The 24172-nt window shown below is 39.7% G+C and overlaps 3 protein-coding genes across 3 annotated transcripts in view; all 3 read right to left on the bottom strand.

The window, feature by feature from the left end:
* The window catches only part of LOC116287634 (scavenger receptor cysteine-rich domain superfamily protein-like), an 89764-nt gene extending 74952 nt beyond the window's left edge, over nt 1–14812 (bottom strand). Inside the window, exon 1 of the mRNA XM_089040293.1 lies at nt 14152–14812. Within this exon, the coding sequence (XP_088896419.1) occupies nt 14152–14668 (517 nt within the window). The 5' untranslated portion in view covers nt 14669–14812. The remainder of the gene's footprint in view (nt 1–14151) is intronic.
* A 3754-nt stretch (nt 14813–18566) lies between these two features.
* The window catches only part of LOC148905394 (scavenger receptor cysteine-rich type 1 protein M130-like), a 111996-nt gene continuing 106390 nt past the window's right edge, over nt 18567–24172 (bottom strand). The window contains exons 4-10 of the mRNA XM_089040294.1: nt 20175–20495; nt 19830–19896; nt 19665–19745; nt 19499–19579; nt 19333–19413; nt 19213–19249; nt 18567–18800 (exon numbers count right to left, since the gene is read on the bottom strand). Of these exons, the coding sequence (XP_088896420.1) occupies nt 18567–18800; nt 19213–19249; nt 19333–19413; nt 19499–19579; nt 19665–19745; nt 19830–19896; nt 20175–20495 (902 nt within the window). The remainder of the gene's footprint in view (nt 18801–19212; nt 19250–19332; nt 19414–19498; nt 19580–19664; nt 19746–19829; nt 19897–20174; nt 20496–24172) is intronic.
* LOC148905395 (scavenger receptor cysteine-rich type 1 protein M130-like) lies at nt 20888–21732 on the bottom strand. The gene is made up of 2 exons (XM_089039942.1): nt 21219–21732; nt 20888–21012 (listed from the first exon to the last, which is right to left on the bottom strand). The coding sequence occupies exons 1-2, from the start codon at nt 21409–21411 to the stop codon at nt 20909–20911; spliced, it is 297 nt and encodes a 98-aa protein (XP_088896068.1). The 5' UTR covers nt 21412–21732; the 3' UTR covers nt 20888–20908.

Genomic DNA, 24172 nt, shown 5'->3' on the forward strand with positions numbered 1-24172 from the left:
TGGATTGTTACCAATGTGCGGATATGATGAGTCGCTGCCCGCATAAAGAGGATTACTTAAGGAATCGCATAGATTACCATAAGAAGATAGTCCGTACTTTCCCCTCTTTTGAACGCGCCGAAGGCGTTCCGTGGACTAAAAGGGAGTATTGGAGGCAGGAGTGCGATCGTTGTGGTTGCATCAGAGAAGAGGAACATATCTTCAACTGCCTTAACAAAGATTTAACCTAAACGTCAACATTCTGAGACACTTTTGAAATATATGATACGCATCCTTAACAAAGATTTAACCTAAACGTCAACATTCTGAGACACCTTTTAGGTAGTTTCCACACATACTTAACAAAGATTTAACCTTATTGTCAACATTCTGAGACACTCTTTGAAATAGTTTCCGGGGTGTCTTAACAAAGATTTAACCTAAACGTCAACATTCTGAGACGATACGCAATAGCATTTCTTGGGCCTTTAATAGTTAAAGCAGGGTTTGCGCAAAGAGTCTCAAATCCTGATCTTATTTTTATTGTTGTTTGTTAACAAAACAACAAGAATAATAGGAACCCCTTTTAAGGAAGGTTGTAGGATATATGCTAGCCTACGCAGCTGCCTTTCTGGGAGGCATTCTAATTACCCTTTCAATATATGGACTGTATTACGTGCGAACTACCTGCCGACTGCATACCGATACCCAAACCGCGTAAAAAATACACCTGCCTTCATTGCGACAGGGTATTCTCCGAAGGATCCTTCGTGGGGCATTGGTGCTCCGCGGATCCTAAAGCGCAGCGGGCGCTTAACTACAAAGAGGAGATGGAGTGACTCTTCTTTCAATGTCAAACTTCCATCGGCCATTTACCTTACCATAGCTGCGTAAGTGGGTGAATTCCTCGCCCTGAATTACGTACCGCACGCAATCCGGCGCCCAAAGGGAATATTCCTTGCCTTCTAAGTCTTTGAGGACTAACCGTAAACGGTCGATGTCTTCGAAGACGACGTAATTTTTTATTTCATATGCTTTACCGTGGACAAGATCACGCCAGTGAGTCAAGCTGAGCTTCATTATACCTATGGAATATCTTTAGGTGCGTTTTCAAAGTGGCGTAGGACTTAAACCGCTTTACACAGCCCTTACAGGGAATACGAATGCCGTCCGCGTAATCCATCAGGGCACGGCAGATAATGTCGTAATCGTTGCTAACCATCGTTAGGTAACCATTTACGTCAAGCTGTGAGATTTTCTTAGATTGCTTCGCGGATAAGACGCCGTTTCCTTTTGGGGTTTTCAACTCAATACACAACCCGCGGTATTTTTTATGCGCATTTAGGATTAAAAGGTCGGGTTGACCGGCTTGGTAGCCTTTTCGCCAGCAGGTTATTCGCTTGCTGTCTGAATCTTGAAGTTCGCCAAGACCCGGCGCTATGATGAAATCGGGGTAAAACCTACGTGTGTAGTCGACGACCTTCGCGTGTAGGTCGGCTTCATTTTCGATCTTGAATACTAACTTGTTTGGGCCGCCAAACCGCCTTTCTATTGCATATTTACCCGTTTTCCTTAGCGCGGGTAGGACTTCCTCAAAGACCCAATCACGAAACTCCACAGCTTTGGGTAGTTTGGAGCTAAATATCAGTTCGTACAAACCAGGTTCGGATATAAACACGGCATTTGGTTGCGTAGTAAAGGAGCGGTGATTCGCAGCCCCTTGTAGATCAACCCATTTTTTCTGGTATTTCTCAGATACGTGTGCTCTAATTGCATCTCTAGGGCGCTCATAGCCCAACGCCAAAGCCACCTCCTTTGCTTTGAAGTACAAAGTTTCGCCTTGCACTATGCATTGCAGTTTGGTGTCGTTGTTTTCAAATACGCGAAGCATTGTATATTTAAGAAATATTTTAACATTAATATGCAACGCTCTTTAGCTGATTCATTTCTACGCTCAGTTGCGCGTCAGACACGACGAAGACGTAGCAGTTTATCCTATCACCGTCGCCCGCACTGGCGTTCTTGGTGCGCTTGATCTCCAATGTTATGCCATCCTGCGTATTTACTAGACGTAAACCCTGACCATGTAGGTCTTCGTCGTTAATGGTGCGCATGTCAATCCACAGCGCATATTTATCCTTAAAGAATTCCTCGGGACTTACCTGGTCGCCAAACTTGCGCATTGCCTCCCTGTACACGTCTGCGGGCTTTATTCCCTGCGAGTAGACCTTGTTTGGGACTCCGTTTATGTTGACCCCTACGTTAGTAATGTTAGGGTTGTGGAAGGCCTCGGAGTTGCGCTTACCAGCCTCATAGGGTTTGGCAAACACCAGCATCAACCCCGTAAGACTTCTTCGGGGGAGGTTAATGCTTTGGTTGATAACCTCATCCGTCTTGTCCAAGAAGCTAAACGTCTTGTACATTACTACGTGGTCGTAAAGGAATGCCTTCCCGGAGCTGTATTCCATACCGGCGCTACGGGCCAGCTCTTCGCTGTATACCGTTTCGTACTGCAGCTCTAAGTTGGTGATAGAATAGGGATCCACGGCTCCGCTAATTGCGCTGTCCATTCCTCCTATGACGTTCGTAGTGTCCGCCAAGGTTACTTCAAACTGTAACTCGGATAACTGCCTGGGGTAGTACACACCATGACTCGTAATTACTTCGAAATCCAAAGGGATAACGTACTTGCTACCATAGGCGGTCTTTACCCTTGTTGCGTCTGCTACTGCGGTTGCTCCACTGGAGTCCGTAGGCGCGGGGTTAGTATCGCTGCGAAGCTTACGCAGAATGACACTACCAATTCCCTGCTCTATCTTTTGTGCACGGTCAAAGGCTGTTAGCCACAGATCCTTATACGTGGTGTACAGGTCGTACCTATTCAAATCCAAGAGGGATTCCCCTGCGAACTTGATTCTCATCTTAGAAACGAGGTTCCTACCCACGTTATTGACGGTATAGCGCTTGTCCTTGGTGGTTGGTTGTATTGCTAGGTCAAACCTTAAAGCCAAGGTACCAGGAACCAATACTAGGTTATCCGTTAGGCGGGGCACGCCTACGTACAGCGTTTCCCCTGGCTTAGCGCTGCTGGGGGTAAAGGTGACCCGGTGAAAGGTGCGTTCTGCTTTCAGTCCGCCAACCTGCTTAGGTAATACGTTGGGACTTAACTTTGAGCTTATCATATATAATGGAAGTAGAAGGAACGGATCCAGACTTTGACCCCACCACTGAGGAAGGTCAGGCTGACATTAACGACGGTGACGAAGAACCGCTGCTTCCCACCCAACAAGTCGACGATTCCCTAAGGGATAGGATGGCAAAGGCCCTAAGACATCCCAAAGCACGCAAGTACACGTTTCCGCGTGAGCACATAGAGCTTCAAAACATGGGCGAGCCGGAAGCAGCCGCGCGGGAAACCGTAGAGTGGGCAACGCAAGAGCTAACGCAGCGCTATTCCCACTTTGACGTTGACGACGTAAGGCTCACAGAACGCGAAAACAAAGTCCTCATAAGCGTCCAAGACCTGAGGTTTCCTGACAAAGACCGCTGGACGAAACCGCAACCCCTCTTTGATGAGAATGGTGACGTTAGGGGTGACGTCTCAAGATTAAAGGGCTTTCAGCGTGCCACCAGAAGCATGTTAGAACGGCTGGAAGCCCTGAACGAAAAGGTCGCGCTAGAAAAACGCGCAATCGAACTGCAAAAAACGTTAAAAGAAAGGGAGGAAGAATACGCAAAGCAAACTCAGCTAATTGTCGATACCGAAAAAAAGTTCGGCAACGAAAGAATGGTAGAAATGAGGAACCAGGTGGATCAGGCCCTGCGCGAAAGGGATAAAGCACAAAGAGACTTGGAGGAGGCTAAAGGCTCTGGCGCCTCAGCGGAAGCGCTGCGGGAAACGTTGGAAGAAAGGGAGGAGGAATACATGAAGCAAAACCAACGGCTTGTCGACGCACATAGGAGGGAAGTCGAATTTAAAAATCAAGAAATAAGGGAGCTGGTAGACCAAAGAACCCAAATTCGACGCGAAAGAAACCAAACCCAAAGGGCTCTTAACCTTGCCCTGCAAGAGTTAGACTTAATTAGAGACGATACCGATAACCTGCAAACCACCATAGCTGGCTCTTTGGTGGAAAGGCGGCGGTTAATGGCTGAAATTAACACCAAGGAGGAACAAATCCGGCAAAGAGATCAGGCCATTGAGGACCTGGAGGGGCAAATAGAGCGGCAGCAAGAAGTAATCGAGGACCAAACTCGTACCGAGGAAGAAAGGGAGGCAGCCCAAAAGGAAGTAGAAACACTTGAAATACGCCTTGCGGAATTACGAGCTCAAAAGGAAAAGCTGGAAAAGGAGCTGGGGCTTACCACCAAGGAAAAGGTAAAAAGAGCTCTGGTGAAGTATGGTATTCCGCTGGCATTTGCGGTTGCTATTTCGAGCGTAGTAGAAGTCATCCTTAACTCACTTAAGGCAACGGGCGCGGGCGTAAGCAAGTTAGGTAAGGGACTAACGGACTTGGGAAAAAAGATGGCAGCCGGTCTTCCTGGGCTGCTGGGTTCGGTTGTTTCCTTGGCACTTAGGGCCGGCGGCGAACTGTTAAAGTTCGTGGGGAATAACATTTGGATATTAGTCGTAGCTATTGGGGTGGTACTCCTGAAGAAGATGAAGGGTTGATCTTATCCTTGTGTATTACTGGTGGCTTATCGTCGTCGGGCATCCGAGGCGTTCTCGACTGGGGATAAGTAAAGATAGTATTCGCGCCGCCTTGATAATGCGGAACTAGCGGCAGCACGCTCATGGTGCTAATGGGCTTATGATTCCAAGTGGCATCCGTCGGGGAATTTCTTGACGGGGCGGCATTTATCCGAAGGTAGGCAACGTCGTTGGGGAGAACTTGTAACTTCGCATATTGGCAATTGGCTATCATGTGAAAAGTTACCGGCGTTAAGTCTTCTCCGCTTCTTGGAGGGGGTTCCGACGAGAAATGGGCTGGGTTCCTGTCGTTATCTTTTTTTCTGTAGGGTAGTAATGGATGGTTATTCTCATCAACGATCCTAAACCCGACATTACACGAATACCCCGTCGAAATGCTAATGGTACACATGACCAATCCCAGGCCCCCAACCTTTACCCACAGCCCGGTGTCAAGCCAATGCTGTTCTAAGTAGCCCTTCTCCTCCAAAAAATGTAGAAACCAATCTTCCTTCGCGTGTGGGTTCATATATTTCAGGGAATAAATTCCCTTCTATAGACTCATTACCGTAAGAGTGCTAATGGTCTTGTGATTGTAGATAGTATCCCTTCGATTTTCTATGCTGTTTATGCAAACACTCCCGGTGTCATCTACTCTTATCTGCAGCTTTACCTTCCCGTGGCAATCGGCAACCATGTGGAAAGTCCAAGCTGATAAATTGTCGGCGTTGGCTGGGTTGGGCTCTACGGAGAAATGCGTAGGCTCCCTGTTGTTTGTCTTATTTCTCATAGGCTGCAGTACGCCATTCTCATCCAGGAACCTAAAGCCGACGTTGGCGTGACTACTCGTGCCAATGCAAATAGTACAAAGGATTAACTTCTTTCCTGAGTAGTTCAAATTCACGGACATGCCCGTGACATCAACCCAAGATGCCTGGGTGTATTTTTTCTCGCCTGTGTAAGTCGTATAGACACAATCTACTCCAGCTACGTAGGGGTTGTTCATCGCCATATATAATAGCTCAGACCAATGCTTGCAGCTGCTAAGCCGGCCTTTAGTAAGTTATGGTCATATTCCTCAGGTATCGCAGGCAGGACCTTCTTTGATGGTTTCTTAACTACGGGTAGCTTCGTTTCGTGTGACTTTTTTGGCTTCTCTACGAAGTGAGGAATGTTCCTAAGAGTGTCAGAGTTCACGTCATTCACCCCAAACTTCATATCCTTAGTAGCTCGCTGCAGCTTATTGTTGTAACCCACGACGGAATTGGCGTTGATAACCAAATTACTTGGCATCAACCAACAACCCGGGGCTACTGCATAGTCCAGTCGGGCCTTAGAATTTTGTATGGCTAGTTGGTAACGCTGTACGCCCTTGCTAATGTCGCCCTCCAAGATCGAACTTTCGAATAGAATCAAAGCTTCGGCTCGCGTTTCTTCTGCGGCGCCCGTATTTCCGATTATGCTGGATCGGGTGTTTACTTGGGCTCCCAAAATGGAATACACGTAAGCTTCTATGCTGCGGTTCAAACGGGCAAGGCCGGCTTTGGTTAGTCCTTTACCTTCTGGGGGTATGAAATTAAAGTATTGCTTCGTTTGCTCGTCGTTGGTAATCTTAATAATCAGTGGATTGGCCCCGGCATACTTACCACCCTCGTCTTTGAACAGAGGTCCGTCTCTGACTTCCTTAGTGGTCTTGGCATTTGGTTCAAAGAAGGTGCTACTGTCGTGAGTTTCTTTGTGATACCCAGTGTCCCACTGCAACCGCAGCGTATGCACTTCCTTATCGCTTAGCTCGTGCCCACCAATCCCCCAATAAGCCCAAATATGCCCCAGCCCATTGTTAGCGCCCGTAGTGCATCGGAAATCCTTCCCTACAACACCAAACTCCTTACAAAGCCTGTTATAGGCCGGCACGCTGTATTTGTTATCTCTTGGATAAAACGCGGCATCTCCCGGCAGCGCAATAACACCCATCTCATGCAGTATTCTTCGGACGGTAAAGTGGAAGTGAAACATAAATATCGAATTCTTCATCAACTTCGCACTTACACCGCAGCCGCTGGTGGCACACCAAACCGCAAAGTTTAGTTGCTGCGGCCAATAACGCATGTTAGGACCACTTAACCATTCATGAGATTCCTTAGCGGTGGTATGATTAATGGGAACGTTTTTGAAGATATCTCGCACCTTTAACGGAAAGGAATGCTTGTTAGAGATCCGCATGTTCAATGTCAAATCCAAACTTGGATGTTTATCAAATGAAACCGCGGGTATCGGATAAGTACCGGTACCAAGCAATAATTCCTTTGACCAACCTTGCACGGGCTTATGTTCGATATAACCAGAATTCTTCAGTTGATTGTCTATCTGATCGACCAGCGTAGGTTTCAAATCCTCGTTGCTGTACATCCTAGAGCCGTTATAGTAAATCCCATCGGGTCTCCTTTCGAACTTACTAGGGTCTGCATGCGGAAACATCTTCCTAAAGGCCCTCCAGTTCCAGTAATCCCGGTTGTCGTGATGTGGCTGCTCCTCAATATCATTCCCAAAAGCGTCGTACATTAGTATATATAATGGATGTTATACCATCAGCACCTCAGTTGTACCCAGATGTTCCCTATACTACACCTAATGAACTAAACGCCGAAAACTTTCGTCTGAATAAAGCGAACTTAATCCTGGCTTACTTGGAAGGGCAGGCAAAACACTATGAAAAAGTTAGAAAAAAGTACGTTAGAGCCCGGAGTACGCTACATAAGATTGCGATAACTTCAGGATCCATATCTGTTGTGTTAACGGGCTCTGGCGTTGCTACTTCGCTTACTGGGCCGGGAATAATCGTTGGAGTTCCTTTGGCCGGCGTTGGGGCAGCTTGTGGTATCATTTCGGCTGTTGCTACGGGCATTATGAAAAAGCTATCCACGAAAATATCCAAGCATGACACGACAATAGCTCTGTCTAGGGCTAAAGTAAATACTATTACCGATCTTGTCTCAAAGGCTTTGCGTGACAGAAAGATAGACGACGTAGAATTCTCGCTTATTCTGGCCGAAGAAGACAAATACGAGAAATTAAAGACGGACATAAGGAATAAAAAAACAATCGTAAAAGATCTTTCCGAGGAATCTCGCAAAAAGATCTATCAGGAGGCAAAAGAAGAGCTTCAAAGAAAGCTTGCTCAGTAAATATCGTGACGGGATTCTATTTACATATCGAACGTCAGATTTATGCTAATTCCACTATCTTCTCGGAATCCATTCTAATAGGGGGTGGCTGGGGTCTATTTTGTAAAATATTTCGTAAATTACGTCGGGGTAATAAGGAATATACTTATTCAGCCGACAAAACATCCACTCGGCTTTTGTCATATCAGAAACCTCGAGAATAGACTTACCGGTAATTTCAGACAAAAGATAGGGAATAGCTTTGTAATATTTCCCTAGTTTTAATTTTTTCAGCGTTTTCCGTAGACTTTGCGGGGTTGGCTCTTCTAAGTGGTCTATGATTTTCTTCTTTACTTCGTCGCTTAAATATATCGGATGTAAACCTTGGATATGACTCATCCAGTCCCTGAAGTATTTTAATCTCTTATATGGCGTTTTCTTACGACCTCCATTGGCGTAATATTGCTCTTTGGTAGCATTTGGTACGGCATTACGAATATTCTTACCACACTCGTAACACTGTGCTGACGTGTCATCTTCTATTTGCATTTTTTTACCACAACAAATATACTTATTTGGCTTAGTAGGTACAAACTTGGGTTTCAAGCACTTTACACAGAAATCATAAACAAACTCTTTACATTCTTCGCACTCCATATATAGACTAACATATTTAAGTGCGCTGTTGCCCTCAACCACACTTGGAGTGGGGGTCGTCCGTAAATGGATTTTTGACGCGGGTCTTACCCCGTGTTGAGATTGCGCTGGAACCCCCATTCCCTATACTACTGCTATTGGATATCAGGCTTTCGGCTACCATTAGAAAACAGACTATTGAGTTCTTCTTTTTGTGGTAGCGAGAGTGGACTGGCGGTAAAACCTATTTCGTCCAACAGATACTTAGAAAAGAATCGTATCGTGTTTGAAGAGCAGAAAAATATCCGCATCCTATTGTGCTATAATCAATGGCAAGATGGTTACAGCACTTTAAAAGGCTCGTTGGGAAAAAGGATTTGATTTGGACGGGGTCTTCCTGAGATTTCTGAGGATTTAAATGAGATTAATACCAAGTACAACAACGTTAACATAAACATACTGGGTGATCTGATGGCCGAAGCGATAGACATAACAACAACTGTAATCACGATAAAATGAGGCGTTTACAACTCGTTGACGAAAACGTAAGATACCAGAACATAAAGAGCCTTATAACATTGAATAGAGCTTTAAATTCCCGTAAAAGTCTTCCAAAAAATCTCTCAAAAGGGGAAATTTAATACAGATATTAGTCGAAATATCTTGCTGTCTTCCGAAGCCCTAGTGAAAGGAAACAAATTTTTTGAATCGTTGGAGAGCGAATGTTTAATAAGAATAGGTACAATATACACCACCATTACATATCAGCATATATCAGTAGTCATGGGGAGGGGGAGGGAGAAAGTCCTGAACAGTAGTCCTCGTCATGGATGACAGAGGAGTACAAGTCTGTCTATGGAAGGGTAGGGGAGTTTATACAGAAATAGGTATATTTTACACCAACATTACATCTCGGCATATATCAGTAGTCATGGGGAGGGGGAGGGGGAGAGAAAGTCCTGAACAGTCCTCCTCGTCATGGATGGCGGAGGGGGAGGGGGTGCAAGTTTGTCTATGGAGGAAGGAGGGGTAGTGGAGATGGAGTGAAATTCTTTGGTGTGTATATTTATATATTTTTGTATTTATATGTGTCTTTATTGGTACCTACAATTGTAGTTGTTGATTTATATTCATATTCACATCTATAATTATATACTTCAGTAATATATACATTTAAAGATTAACTTTTGACTATTTAACTAACTATTTGAATATGCTTATTTAGTTTTAGGTTTATCTGTCTGTCTGTCTGTCTGTCTGCATCATTCTGAGGACACTTTGTTGACGTAATTCGACTGTTGTGACGTCATCATCTAAGACAAAGAAAAGCAAATGTCAGTTATGTACGTAGTTCATTAAATTATTGCTGAAATGTGTTAATTATTTTTATTACCTTTGGTTTAGTAGTTCATCACTGTTGTCTTTACACTGATGGGCTTCCTGTGTGGAAAAAGAAACGAATGAAAAAAGAAAGCGAAATAAGAAATGGATGAGTGAATAAAAAAAGCGAACGATTGAATAAATGAATGAAAAATGAAATAAAAGAACGAATGGGAGTGAGGGAGAAAAAAAAAAGAAGAAAGAAATGGAGGGTTAAATCTGTTTAATGAATGAAGCAATCAATCAATAAATAGGACAACTAACACACAAAGGTATAAATGAGAAGATTGAAGATGAAAGATACGTTTTTTTATAGGGGGAGGTCTTGGGCTTTAGATGGGAGGGTCAATAGTAAAAAAAATAACTTTTTTGTCAGGTCAAACATTTTTATTTTTTCACGAAATATTTTTCCTTGTTAACTCTATAAAAGGGTCACATATTTCTTACTGAATAAAAGGCGAGGCCTATACAATCATCCAAAAAAAGCTTACTGCGAATCTTGCAGCCCTCTCTCCCCCATTATAAAACGTACCTTCCCAAATGCATGTGTTGACTAAAGTGTTTCAGTACTTACCAACTATCCACAGCCATTAACGTCTGCTACAGCCTCGGGGACCATGACATCATTCTACTCCACTTTGGTTACGTTATCAATACATTCTACAGCTTACTCGTAAATCATTGATTACCGAATCGATATAACTATGTCTAACTAGCTAAGCAAATCGCCTCTTGTCTCCACTAGCAGCCATAGCAACCCATCAAAGCTAAAATATCTTGAATCCCTCAAGATTTCTTAACTGCATACAAAATTCTGACATCAAAATATTTGAACATCAGAATTATGACAAAAGCCTAAAGAATCTAGATTCTTTAGATTCTTGTGAAGGGTTAACTGATTATGATAGAAACGTTTATAGTATGCTTGGTTATATCTATGTACATGTTTTGCATGTATATGTTTTTCTTACCATCATCTTCTTTTGAGCAATTCGCTTTCGGTGTAAAATTACCGCAGCCAGGCTCTCCAGTTCGCTTTATGTTATGTGAAGATGAAAAAAAAACAACTTTTTTTTAATGTTCCATCATTATTAACCAAGGTAAATTAAACACATAAGATTTTTCTAAAGAACAAAAACGTTATTTTTTCATCAGCAAAGACTTCGTTTTATGCAGACAATAACTGCACCTTATCCTATACTAATATGATGAATAAAACAGATGATGGTTTCAAGCAAGGCGGTTCCAGCCTTTTGTGAAGCTGATCGTGTTCTTTACACTCAGTTGAATGAAATTAATTAGAAACCATTCTTTGTAAAGCCTATTACGCTAGCTTTTTCTGCGCGACAGCCATTTTGGAACCGCTTCCCTTTTTGAAATCCTGGATCTGCCACTGGGTCGTGCTCTTTTTTATCTTTATCTTATTTTACTTCCATTGTTAACTACTCACCTGTTTCTTATTTGTTGTTGGCCTCTCAGTGACGATGCTAAAAATATACACAATGTGAGGTGTTAAAATGTAAGTGCTACATTACTTTCATAACATAGTTACGGAACTGATGTCTCCTTAACCTGGTCAGTGGTTTGGTCAGCAATGGTTTAGTAGTTGTAGGTGCCTGTTTCTTATTTGTTGTTGGCCTCTCAGTGACGCTGCTAAAAAGATGCACAATGTGAGGTATTAAAAGGTAAGTGCTACATAACTTTCATAACATTTTACGCAACTAATTTTCTTTTAACCTTGTCAGTGGTTTGGTCAGCAATGGTTTAGTAGTTGTAGGTGCCTGTTTCCTATTTGTTCCTGTCCTCTCAGTGACGCTGCTAAAAAGATGCACAATGTGAGGTGTTAAAAGGTAAGTGCTACATTACTTTCACAACATTTGAAGCATCTGATTTTTCCTTAACCTGGTCAGTGGTTTGGTCAGCAATGGTTTAGTAGTTGTAGGTGCCTGTTTTTTATTTGTTGTTGGCCTCTCAGTGACGCTGCTAAAAAGATGCACAATGTGAGGTGTTAAAAGATAAGTGCTACATTACTTTCATAACATTTTACGCAACTAATTTTCTTTTAACCTTGTCAGTGGTTTGGTCAGCAATGGTTTAGTAGTTGTAGGTGCGTGTTTCTTATTTGTTGTTGGCCTCTCAGTGACGCTGCTAAAAAGATGCACATTGTGAGGTGTTAAAAAGTAAGTACTACATTACTTTCATAACATTTGAAGCATCTGATTTTTCCTTAACCTGGTCAGTGGTTTGGTCAGCAATGGTTTAGTAGTTGTAGGTGCCAGTTTTTTATTTGTTGTTGGCCTCTCAGTGACGCTGCTAAAAAGATACACAATGTGAGGTGTTAAAAGGTAAGTGCTACATTACTTTCATAACATAGTTACGGAACTGATGTCTCCTTAACCTGGTCAGTGGTTTGGTCAGCAATGGTTTAGTAGTTGTTGGTGCCTGTTTGTTATTTGTTGTTGGCCTCTCAGTGACGATGCTAAAAAGATGCACAATGTGAGGTGTTAAAAGGTAAGTGCTAAATAACTTTCATAACATAGTTACGCAACTGATGTCTCCTTAACCTGGTCAGTGGTTTGGTCAGCAATGGTTTAGTAGTTGTTGGTGCCTGTTTGTTATTTGTTGTTGGCCTCTCAGTGACGATGCTAAAAATATACACAATGTGAGGTGTTAAAAGGTAAGTGCTACATAACTTTCATAACATAGTTACGCAACTGATGTATCCTTAACCTGGTCAGTGGTTTGGTCAGCAATGGTTTAGTAGTTGTAGGTGCCTGTTTCTTATTTCTTGTTGGCTTCTCAGTGACGCTGCTAAAAAGATGCACAATGTGAGGTGTTAAAAGGTAAGTGCTACATTACTTTCACAACATTTGAAGCATCTGATTTTTACTTAACCTGGTAAGTGGTTTGGTCAGCAATGGTTTAGTAGTTGTAGGTTCTTGTGTTGTCCGTCTAACTGCGCCTTCAAAATTAAGATAAAAGTCAAAGAATTTTTGTTTTTCACTTCAAGATATTAAAGATATGGTGCGCCAGAGTTTTAGGGAATAATATCTAACAATAACAAAAAAAAAGTTTAAAAAAACTAAAATTAAGTCACTGGCAATACAAAAGTAAGGCCCAGTTTAAAAATCGAATTGAACATGTGTTCAATTTTAATATAAATGAGCAAAACCTGTTATTTGACCTTGAATTAATTTGCAGTAGATACGGAACATGAAATTCGAAGCGGTACACATTTGTTTTTTTTCAATAACGTACCCATCTTACACTTCACTCCAACGTCTTCACTATGGGTACAACGCGAATTACCCCATCCATTGTGACTACAGTCTGTAATCGACGTTTCTCTTCCTGTACAACCAACGTATATCAGCCATATTATACCCTTGACGGGTGTAAATTTGGTGGTTAGGTATTCCTGTACTCCAGGGTAACCAAGCATACGACACACCACCTCAGCGTCTTTTATGTCCCATCCATCATCGCATACAGTGCCCCACTGACCATGGTACCTGACTTCAAGTCGACCAGAATTGTCTGACCTTCCTCCAGCTAAACGAACTTGAACTGGTGGAGGATCTGTGGATTTGTACCAATATCATTGAGTTCATTGTACAACTGACACTTGGACAAGTGTTTGGAAGAGAATAAGTAGAGGTTTACTAAAACTTTTGTCTGATCAACAAATAATGATCTATTTAAATGGTTTGCTTTGATGTGATGATATTTGAATGATCAGAGGAAAGTAGAGATTTGTCTTTCTTACCTTCATTTGTCTGACAAACCACACCAGAAAGATATTTATTCGAGCAGTGATAATAAATTGTCCACCATCCATGGTGAGCACACTCTGCTATCGACTTTTCTCTACCACTGCATCCCACATCATACATGAACGTTATTCTTGGTGTATCTCTTTCAATAATCCCAATTGCGTGTTCAGCTGCTTTGTAACCAAGCATTCTGCAGATCACGTGAGCATCTTGTATATCTCATCCATAATGACAGACTTTTCCCCAGGTCCCTTGATACAGTATTTCTACTTTGCCAGTATAGTTTTGATCTCCCACCAGACGAACTTTGATCGCTTTCTCCTCTGAAACAAATATTGTTCAATAAACAAACAACATCCTAATCACATCCCTTACATTGCTTAATTTTAAGTCCATAGAGTAAAGATACACAATATATATAGATAGCTATTCTAATCAACGTGGTCATAAAAAGTAACTTCAATATTTGATAAAAAAAGATAAACTAATATCTTATGAATGTCTTGTTTTGTAACTTATCTAGTTGTACCTGGTGTTAGATTGCCACATACCACTCCAGCATCACGGCTGTGATCACATCCACCAGTGTTACCCCAGCCAGCATGAAGACACTGGTCGATAGATTCTTCGTGTCCATAGCAACTATAACTTCTTAATTTAATCCATATAGGACGAGTTACTTTGACGCTAGCAGTTGTTGCTGTAACTGCCTTGGAGTAATTCAACATGTGACACACCACGTAAGCAGCGTATATGTCCCATTCAGCATTGCATATGGTACCCCAAGTACCTTTGTATCTAACTTCTACACGTCCCTCGTTAGGAGTCTTACCGTCCACTAGACGAACATTGACGTTTACTACATTGCGACATACCACTCCAGCATCATCGCTGTGGTCACATCCACCAGTGTTACCCCAGCCATAATGCCAACATTGATCAATAGATTCTTGGGATCCCCAACAATCCAGCCCTTTAAGCCATATAGGACCAGTTCCTTTGACGCTAGCAGTCGTTGCTATTACTGCCTTGGAGTAATTCAACATGTGACACACCACGTAAGCATCCCTTATGTCCCAGTTACCATCATTGCATATGGTACCCCAAGTACCTTTGTATCTTACTTCTATACGTCCCTCGTTAGGAGTCTTACCATCCACTAGACGAACAGCTACCTTGGACTTTGCTTCTGTAACAATACACAGAAACGTGCTAGCTTTTTAAGTGGAGTTTAAATTATGTATTTTTTTGTAACTTTATCTTGGAGTACGTTACGTTACAATAAGGACTGTCGTTTAGACAAATCAAATTACAGACCTATTACTATTTTACCCTCGTTATCCAAAGTATTTGGTACTTTAGTACACAGTCGAATTAGTCCGCAATTTGAGCGTATCTATCACAAGTTCGTTTTAGCCTACAGAAAGTACCACGGCTGCGACATAGCTCTATTAACTTTGTCTGAGCACTGGAAAAGAGAATTAGACAACCATAAACTAATTGGACTGGTCTCAACGGACTTAAGTAAAGCCTTTGATACTCTGTCTCACGACCTAATTGTTGCAAAGATAAAACAATGCGGTGCTGATCACAACACTGTTAAGCTTATTAGTAATTATCTCTCAAATCGATATCAAAGAGTAAAGCTAAGCGATAAATTTTCAACCTGGCAACAAATTGAAGCAGGGTTCCGTCAAGGTTCAATCTTAGGCCCCTTGCTTTTCAATATTTTTATGAACGACCTCGCCTACGTAGTTAAAAACTGTGATCTCTCCGCCTACGCAGATGATACTCAACTTTTCGCTGCAGACACTAATCCACTCCGCGTTCAAGAAATGAATAATGAAGACTTGATCCGCGTTGATGAATGGTACCAAAGAAACGGAATGAAGCGAAATCCCTCTAAATATCAAGCAATGGTCATGGGTAATACTCAAGCAAAGCCAACATTCTACTGTGAAGATAAAGTTATCCCAATTAAAGAAGAGCTAAACCTCCTTGGTGTAATTTTTGATCAGAAGCTAAAATATGACAAGCAAATAGCTAAAATAGCTAGGAAAGTTTCTCAACAGATTGCTGTGTTAAAGCGTATGAAGAAGTTACTACCTATCCAGACAAGGAAAGACATTTACCAACACTTCATCTCACCACACTTCGATTACTGTTCCGATGTTTGGCACTTTTGTTGCAAAAACGCAACAGACAAGCTAGAGAAAGTAAATGAACGAGCAATCCGTTTCGTTTTTCAAGACAAGAACAGCTCGTATACTAATCTACTCAAAAAACTGGGATCTACTACTCTGTACGAGAGAAGACTCAAGATTGTACTAACTGTCTTCAAGGCCCTTCATAAAGAATACAGCCCAGAATCCATAAAGGAACTGCTGCAACACCGAAGTACAAGTTACAATCTAAGAGGAACGAACATTCTAAAACTGCCAAAAATCAATTCTACAAAGCAGGGCCTTAAGTCATGGCGGTATATTGCTCCCAAAATATGGAACAGTCTACCAGATAGCATGAGACGAGAAGTGAACATAAAAAGCTTCCTTAAAGAATTAAGAACATTGGAACCAGAAACCTTGTATAACTCACAGACATAATTACTAATACTTTATTTTAAGACATTGTAAATAAATTGTATTTTATATTTCTTATTAGTACTATATTGTATATTTATATATAGATATATTTTATCATATTTATATTATATCATAATTTTAACTTAAAACACTCATTAAAGTGTATATGACACGAAAACATTCCATCATTTAAAATGTATAGTTTGTTAGTAATAATAAATATATCGTAACAAAATTTGTTTCAAAAGCTTATTTCTTGAGATATTTGCGAAAGTTAATCCCAATTTGTGACGTCATTTTGTTGACACGTACTCTAGATTCAGTAGTAATGTACTAAATATAAATTGTAATTCATATAAATTAACAACAAAAGACATATTTTAGTCAGCTTCATTTGATAGCTTACGTAGTACTCTTCCAATGTTGGGAAATTGAAAAGTGTACTACTTGAAATTAAGATTCTATATTCAAACATATTTCGTGTATTTGCAACTAAATCTGGAGACTTGTAAACAAAATGACGTCACAACTCGTGCTAAAATTTTTTGAATTTCTAGAGAAATACGTTTTTGGAACAAATTTAACCATGATATTCTTATTAATGCCAATAAACTACACATTCTTAACATTAAAATTTTTTCGTGTCATATACACTTTAATAATTCATAAGCTTATGGTCCAATTGGAGCCACCATACACGTCACGTGCATGAACCTTTATAACCGAAAAAGTCCTCTTCATTAGTATTCAAGTGATTTTATACAAAGCCACATGTGTCTTTATATAAAGACACATGTGATCTTTATATAAAGACCACTGGAATACTATGAGGATGACTTCATCAGGGATGAAGTATACATCCAAGTTTAGATGAAGACATAGAGCTTCATCAAGGTCATAGTCAACCCTAATGATCTTTGACTAACGTATAGAAAGGTCTGCGAGGAATAATTATATCATAAGATTTAAAAGAATAGTGCTAAAATAACTAAGCAAAGAGGTAAAGAGTGTTTAGGGTGTAACCATAAGTGTACATACTAATGGGAGGAGCTAAGTAGTTTACTTGTAAATTCAAAGCATACCATCATCTAAACTCGTGCGTGATGGCAGCCTTACTGAAATCTTATATCGATATTTTCAATAACTAATTGATCGCTCTTTATCTTGTTTTCATACGATAAGAAATAGTAATTAGAAAACTGATGTCTAGCTTAGTCTGTAAAAACATTAATTTTCTCTCTCATAACATATCCTATATATTGAGCTAAGTGTATTTTCGACCACGTTAAATAAAGTTATTGTGTTGTATTTTATTATATTGTTGTACCGACTTTGACTATCGTCTACATTACGCCAGACAGTATTAATAGACTCTTTTTGATTGGGCGTAATGTTTGCTAATTTCAAATCATGTCATCTATTCGTTTGAGAATAAGATTCTTTACTTGCCTGCACCGTCTCATATTCATGTGTACAGTATTTTCATGCGCAAACGTTATAAAGAAATAATGTAATGGCAAAGCTTTACACCATTACGAACTTGCAAGTCGAGTTTGGTTGAACAAAATCGTTGGCCGCCCACATTTTCTATTTCAATAATTTTTAAAGGATTAGATAAGTTGTCAATGTGGCAAATTTGGTAAAAAATGATGGGAAATTCATAATGAAAACACGTATTTGGATAAAAACTTCAAATCTACGTTGAACTCAATTCAAAGACTCACCGAATGTTTCATGGTGGCGGCAATAAATTTGAGCCAATATTTTCAAGTTGTTAATATACAACCATAAATATTGGTATGCAATGCACCATTTTCTCTGCCAGGTAAAATGGCGGTTTTAATTTGAAGGTCAAGTTTTAGAATGCAGCTTTATCATATCGGTCTTGTTATTCCTGCTGGATGATTTACGACCACATTATTTACGGCCACATTATGTTTTCCGTGAGATTTCAAAATTTGCGATGGCTACCAGATGAACGACCGAAAAGTCATAATGTTACAATTAGGATCTCTCTAAAAAATACAGCTAACTATTTGCTATGGAATGAAAGTAAGAAAACTTTGGTAAACTTTTGAGCACTTTTGCAATGATGCAAAATTTTTGCTCCATATTAAAGAGCTTGGAATTAAGTACTTCGAGAGCGATGTAGACAAACAATATAAACAATAACATAGTCGCGCAGTGCATTGTGGTTGACTAGGATATTTTAATGCTCGATTTATGGATGGCACGTAAGCTATTGCTGACGTTTTTTTTTACCAAAAAAGCTGTAGCTGCATTTTTTATATCTTCTTACTCCTTAGTGAATTCTGTAACCCTCATTTTTTAATTGCTCTTTCAACTTTTATCAAGACCTTAATTATTTGACTATGCGAAGTTTGGGAAATATTTGAACATCAGAATTATGACAAAAGCCTAAAGATTCTAGATTCTTTAGACTCTTGTAAAGAGGAAACTGATTATGATAGAATATTTTAGTATGCTTGGTTATATCTATGTACATGTTTTGCATGTATATGTTTTTCTTACCATCATCTTCTTTTGAGCAATTCGCTTTCGGTGTAAAATTACCGCAGCCAGGCTCTCCAGTTAGCTTTATGTTATGTGAAGATGAAAAAAAACCAACTTTTTAAAAATTTTCCATCATTATTAACCAAGGAAAATCAAACACATAAGATTTTTCTAAAGAACAAAAACGTTATTTTTTCATCAGAAAAGACTTCGTTTTATGCAGACAATAACTGCACCTTATCCTATACTAATATGATGAATAAAACAGATGATGGTTTCAAGCAAGGCGGTTCCAGCCTTTTGTGAAGCTGATCGCGTTCTTTACACTCATTGAAATGAAATTAATTAGAAACCCTCCTTTGTAAAGCCTATTGCGCTCTAGCTTTTTCTGCGCGGCGGCCATTTTGAAACCTCTCCCCCCTTTTAAAATCCTGGGTCTGCCACTGTAAAGTGCTCCTTTTTATCTTTTTTTACTTCCATTGTTAACTACTCACCTGTTTCTTATTTGTTGTTGGCCTCTCAGTGACGATGCTAAAAAGATGCACAATGTGAGGTGTTAAAAGGTAAGTGCTACATTACTTTCATAACATTTGAAGCAACTGATTTTCCTTAACCTGGTCAGTGGTTTAGTCAACAATGGTTTAGTAGTTGGAGGTGCCTGTTTCTTATTTGTTGTTGGCCTCTCAGTGACGCTGCTAAGAAGATGCACATTCTGAGGTCTTAAAAGGTAAGTGCTAAATAACTTTCATAACATAGTTACGCAACTGATGTCTCCTTAACCTGGTCAGTGGTTTGGTCAGCAATGGTTTAGTAGTTGTTGGTGCCTGTTTGTTATTTGTTGTTGGCCTCTCAGTGACGATGCTAAAAAGATGCACAATGTGAGGTGTTAAAAGGTAAGTGCTAAATAACTTTCATAACATAGTTACGCAACTGATGTCTCCTTAACCTGGTCAGTGGTTTGGTCAGCAATGGTTTAGTAGTTGTTGGTGCCTGTTTGTTATTTGTTGTTGGCCTCTCAGTGACGATGCTAAAAATATACACAATGTGAGGTGTTAAAAGGTAAGTGCTACATTACTTTCATAACATTTGAAGCATCTGATTTTTCATTAACCTGGTCAGTGGTTTGGTCAGCAACGGTTTAGTAGTTGTAGGTGCTTGTGTTGTCCTTCTAACTGCGCCTTCACAATTAAGGTAAAAGTCAAAGTATTTTATTTTCCTTTTTAGGTTAGAAATAAAGACGGTGAGCCTAAGATTTAGGGAATAATATTTTATAATAACAAAACGATTAAGGCACTTACAATAGAAAAGTAAGGCCCAGTTTAAACATCGAATTTCACATGTGTTGAATTTCAATACAGAAGAGCAAAACCTGTTGTTTGATCTTGCATTAATTTGCACGAGATTCGGGACATGAAATTCGACACGGTACACTTTTGTTTTGTTTTTATTAACATACCCATCTTGCACGTCACACCAACGTCTTCAATATGGTAGCAGTTTGTATTTCCCCATTCATTGTGACTGCAGTCTGTAATCGACGTTTCTCTTCCTGTACAACCGACGTACGTCAGCCATATTATACCCTTGACGCGTGTAAAGTTGGTGGTTATGTATTTCTGTACTCCAGGGTAACCAAGCATACGACACACCACCTCAGCGTCTTTCATGTCCCATTTATCATCACATACAGTACCCCACTGACCATGGTACCTGATTTCAAGTCGACCAGAATTGTCTGACCTTCCTCCAGCTAAACGAACTTGAACTGGTGGAGGATCTGTGGATTTGTACCAATATCATTGAGTTCATTGTACAACTGACACTTGGACAAGTGTTTGGAAGAGAATAAGTAGAGGTTTACTAAAACTTTTGTCTGATCAACAAATAATGATCTATTTAAATGGTTTGCTTTGATGTGATGATATTTGAATGATCAGAGGAAAGTAGAGATTTGTCTTTCTTACCTTCATTTGTCTGACAAACCACACCAGAAAGATATTTATTCGAGCAGTGATAATAAATTGTCCACCATCCATGGTGAGCACACTCTGCTATCGACTTTTCTCTACCACTGCATCCCACATCATACATGAACGTTATTCTTGGTGTATCTCTTTCAATAATCCCAATTGCGTGTTCAGCTGCTTTGTAACCAAGCATTCTGCAGATCACGTGAGCATCTTGTATATCTCATCCATAATGACAGACTTTTCCCCAGGTCCCTTGATACAGTATTTCTACTTTGCCAGTATAGTTTTGATCTCCCACCAGACGAACTTTGATCGCTTTCTCCTCTGAAACAAATATTGTTCAATAAACAAACAACATCCTAATCACATCCCTTACATTGCTTAATTTTAAGTCCATAGAGTAAAGATACACAATATATATAGATAGCTATTCTAATCAACGTGGTCATAAAAAGTAACTTCAATATTTGATAAAAAAAGATAAACTAATATCTTATGAATGTCTTGTTTTGTAACTTATCTAGTTGTACCTGGTGTTAGATTGCCACATACCACTCCTGCATCACGGCTGTGATCACATCCACCGGTGTTACCCCAGCCATCATGACCACACTGATCAATAGATTCTTGGGATCCGGAGCAAACAAGCCCTTTAAGCCATATAGGACCAGTCCCTTTGACGCTAGCAGTCGTTGCTGTTACTGCCTTGGAGTAATTCAACATGTGACACACCACGTAAGCATCCTTTATGTCCCAGTAACTATTGCATATTGTACCCCAAGTACCTTTGTATCTTACTTCAACACGTCCCTCGTTAGGAGTCTTACCATCCACTAGACGAACAGCTACCTTGGACTTTGCTTCTGTAACAATCCACAGAAACGTGCTAGCTTAAGAGTCTTTCTGTTTTCATTTTTAAGTGAGGTTTAAATCATGCATAGTTGTTTTTTACTTTAACTTGGAGTACGTTACGCTTTACCGACTTTGACTATCGTCTACATTATGCCAGACAGTATTAATAGACACTTTTTGATTGGCCGTAATGTTTGCTAATTTCAAATCATGTCATTTTTTTGGGAATAAGATTCTTTATTTGGCTGTACCGTCTCATATTTATGTGTACAGTATAGATACTTTTATTTAAACAGGGTTATCCTATCAGTAAAATACAATAAATTTACTGTTATCAACAGGAGCCCTAACTAAAGAAAAATAAAACAAAAGAAATAGACTAAAATATTTAAGATATGAAATTAAGCTAAAAACTAATACTAATAATAATATCAATAAACTATACAATATATATACTAAATTTATATACATACATACATATAAACATGCAGAGTAGGATGTACACAAGCAGACACATACATAGAAACACACTCTTGCATGCATATATGTAGGTATCATAATATTGTAATATGTAGGTATATAAAATACGACCATTAAAAATCTAAATATCTATCAAATACATTATTTAACGACTTTATTAAAAACTATACAGCCATGTTAGTAAAAGGCTTTTTTAGCACATTCCGTCCTAACTCTGGGCAAATGAAGCAAACCACTCTGCCTCGTAATACGTTGAACAATATCCCTATTATAAGTAAAATAATGCTTAAAAAACTGAGGTACGCGTCCAGCAAGGCATTTCCTAACTAACTTATAGACATGTTTATCTCGTCTAATTTGCAATGTGTCATAACTAAGTGATTTTAAGGCTTCATCACTGCTAAATTTCTTCATAATAACGCGCGCTGCCCTCCTTTGCAATCTTTCTAGCAAGTCAGCATTAACTTTCCCGCAGCAATTCCAGACTGTATCACAGTAGTCCAGAACAGGTAATATAAAAGACTTATATATCGTGTTAGCAGTGTTCATAGACAAATTATCTCTAATACGGCCTAATATGCCGAGTCTTTTTCTTGCCTTACTTAACACATATTTAACATGTTCATTAAAAGACAATGTCTCTCCCAAGACAACACCAAGATAGGTGTACTGTGATTTACGCTTGATAAGATGGTCATTTATTGACACATCAAAGCCGGTTACATTAGACAGCCTGGCTCCGGTACCAAACAGAACACTCTCAGTCTTATCTTTGTGAAGAAATAGACTGTTATTTATCAGCCAGGAGCTCACCAATCCAAGTTATTTAGTTAGGACTGTTTCAATTTCATGCACATCCTTGCTTGAATAGAATAACACGGTGTCATCCGCATACATCAGCCAACTGCATAGATTCAGAAAAGTATTTTCATACGCAAACATTATAAAGAAATAATGTTATTGCAAAGCATTACACCATTACGAATTTGCAAGTCGAGGTTGGTTGAACAAAATCGTTGGCCCTAATTTTCTATTTCAATAATTTTTAAAGAATTAGATAAGTTGTCAATGTAGCAATTTTTTTTAAAAAAATGATGGTAAATTCATAATGAAAACGCGTATTTGGATAAAAACTTCAAATCTACGTTGCACTCAATTCAAAGACTCACCGAATGTTTCATGGTAGCGGCAAATTTGAGCCAAAATGTTCAAGTTGTTAATATACAGCCATAAATATTGGTATGCAATGCGCCATTTTCTCTGCCAGGTAAAATGGCGGTTTTAATTTGAAGGTCAAGTTTTAGAATGCAGTTTTATCATATCGGTCTTGTTATTCCTGCTGGATGATTTACGAACACATTATTTACGGCCACATTATGTTTTCCGTGAGATTTCAAAAGTTGCTATGGCTACCAGATGAACGACCGAAAAGTCATAATGTTACAATTAGGATCTCTCTAAAAAATACAGCTAACTATTTGCTATGGAATGAAAGTAAGAAAACTTTGGTAAACTTTTGAGCACTTTTACAATGATGCAAAATTTTTGCTTCATATCAAAGAGCTTGGAAGTACTTCGAGAGCGATGCAGACAAACAATGTAAACAATAACATAGTCGCGCAGTGTATTGTGGTTGACTAGGATTCTTTAATGCTCGACTTATGGATGGCACGTAAGACCTCATTTTTTATTTGCTCTTTCAACATTAATCAAGACCTTAATTATTTGACTATATGAAGTTTGTTATCTTTCGAACGCATCTCATTTCTTTTAGACTACTTGCTGGCCGTGCTGGTAGTAAGCTCGACTTGTGGTTTTGTGGTGCTGAGAAGCATGCCCTTCCTAACCACTTTTTCCTTTCATTCCCATAAAGGTTATGTACTTGACGTAAACGAACCTCATAAACTTAAGATTAGGCTTGTTACAGACAGGACAGTCTCTTTTATGCTTGTAGGTCGATGTGGGGTCGATGAGAGGTCGATGTGGGGTCGATCGGCCATCGGCTATTGGCTATCAGGCTATCGGCTACCATTAGAAAACAGAGTTTGAGGATCTTCTTTTTGTGGTAAGCGAAGAGTGGATGGCGTAAAAATATTTCGTCCAAAAGTACTAGTAACAGAATGTATCGTGTTGACGAGCAGAAAAATAACGC

This window comes from Actinia tenebrosa, unplaced genomic scaffold (genome assembly GCF_029948245.1).
Source record: "Actinia tenebrosa isolate PJP-AT-01 unplaced genomic scaffold, QUT_ActTen_1.0 PGA_scaffold7__59_contigs__length_16204524, whole genome shotgun sequence".
In the NCBI taxonomy this organism is placed as follows: domain Eukaryota; kingdom Metazoa; phylum Cnidaria; class Anthozoa; order Actiniaria; family Actiniidae; genus Actinia; species Actinia tenebrosa.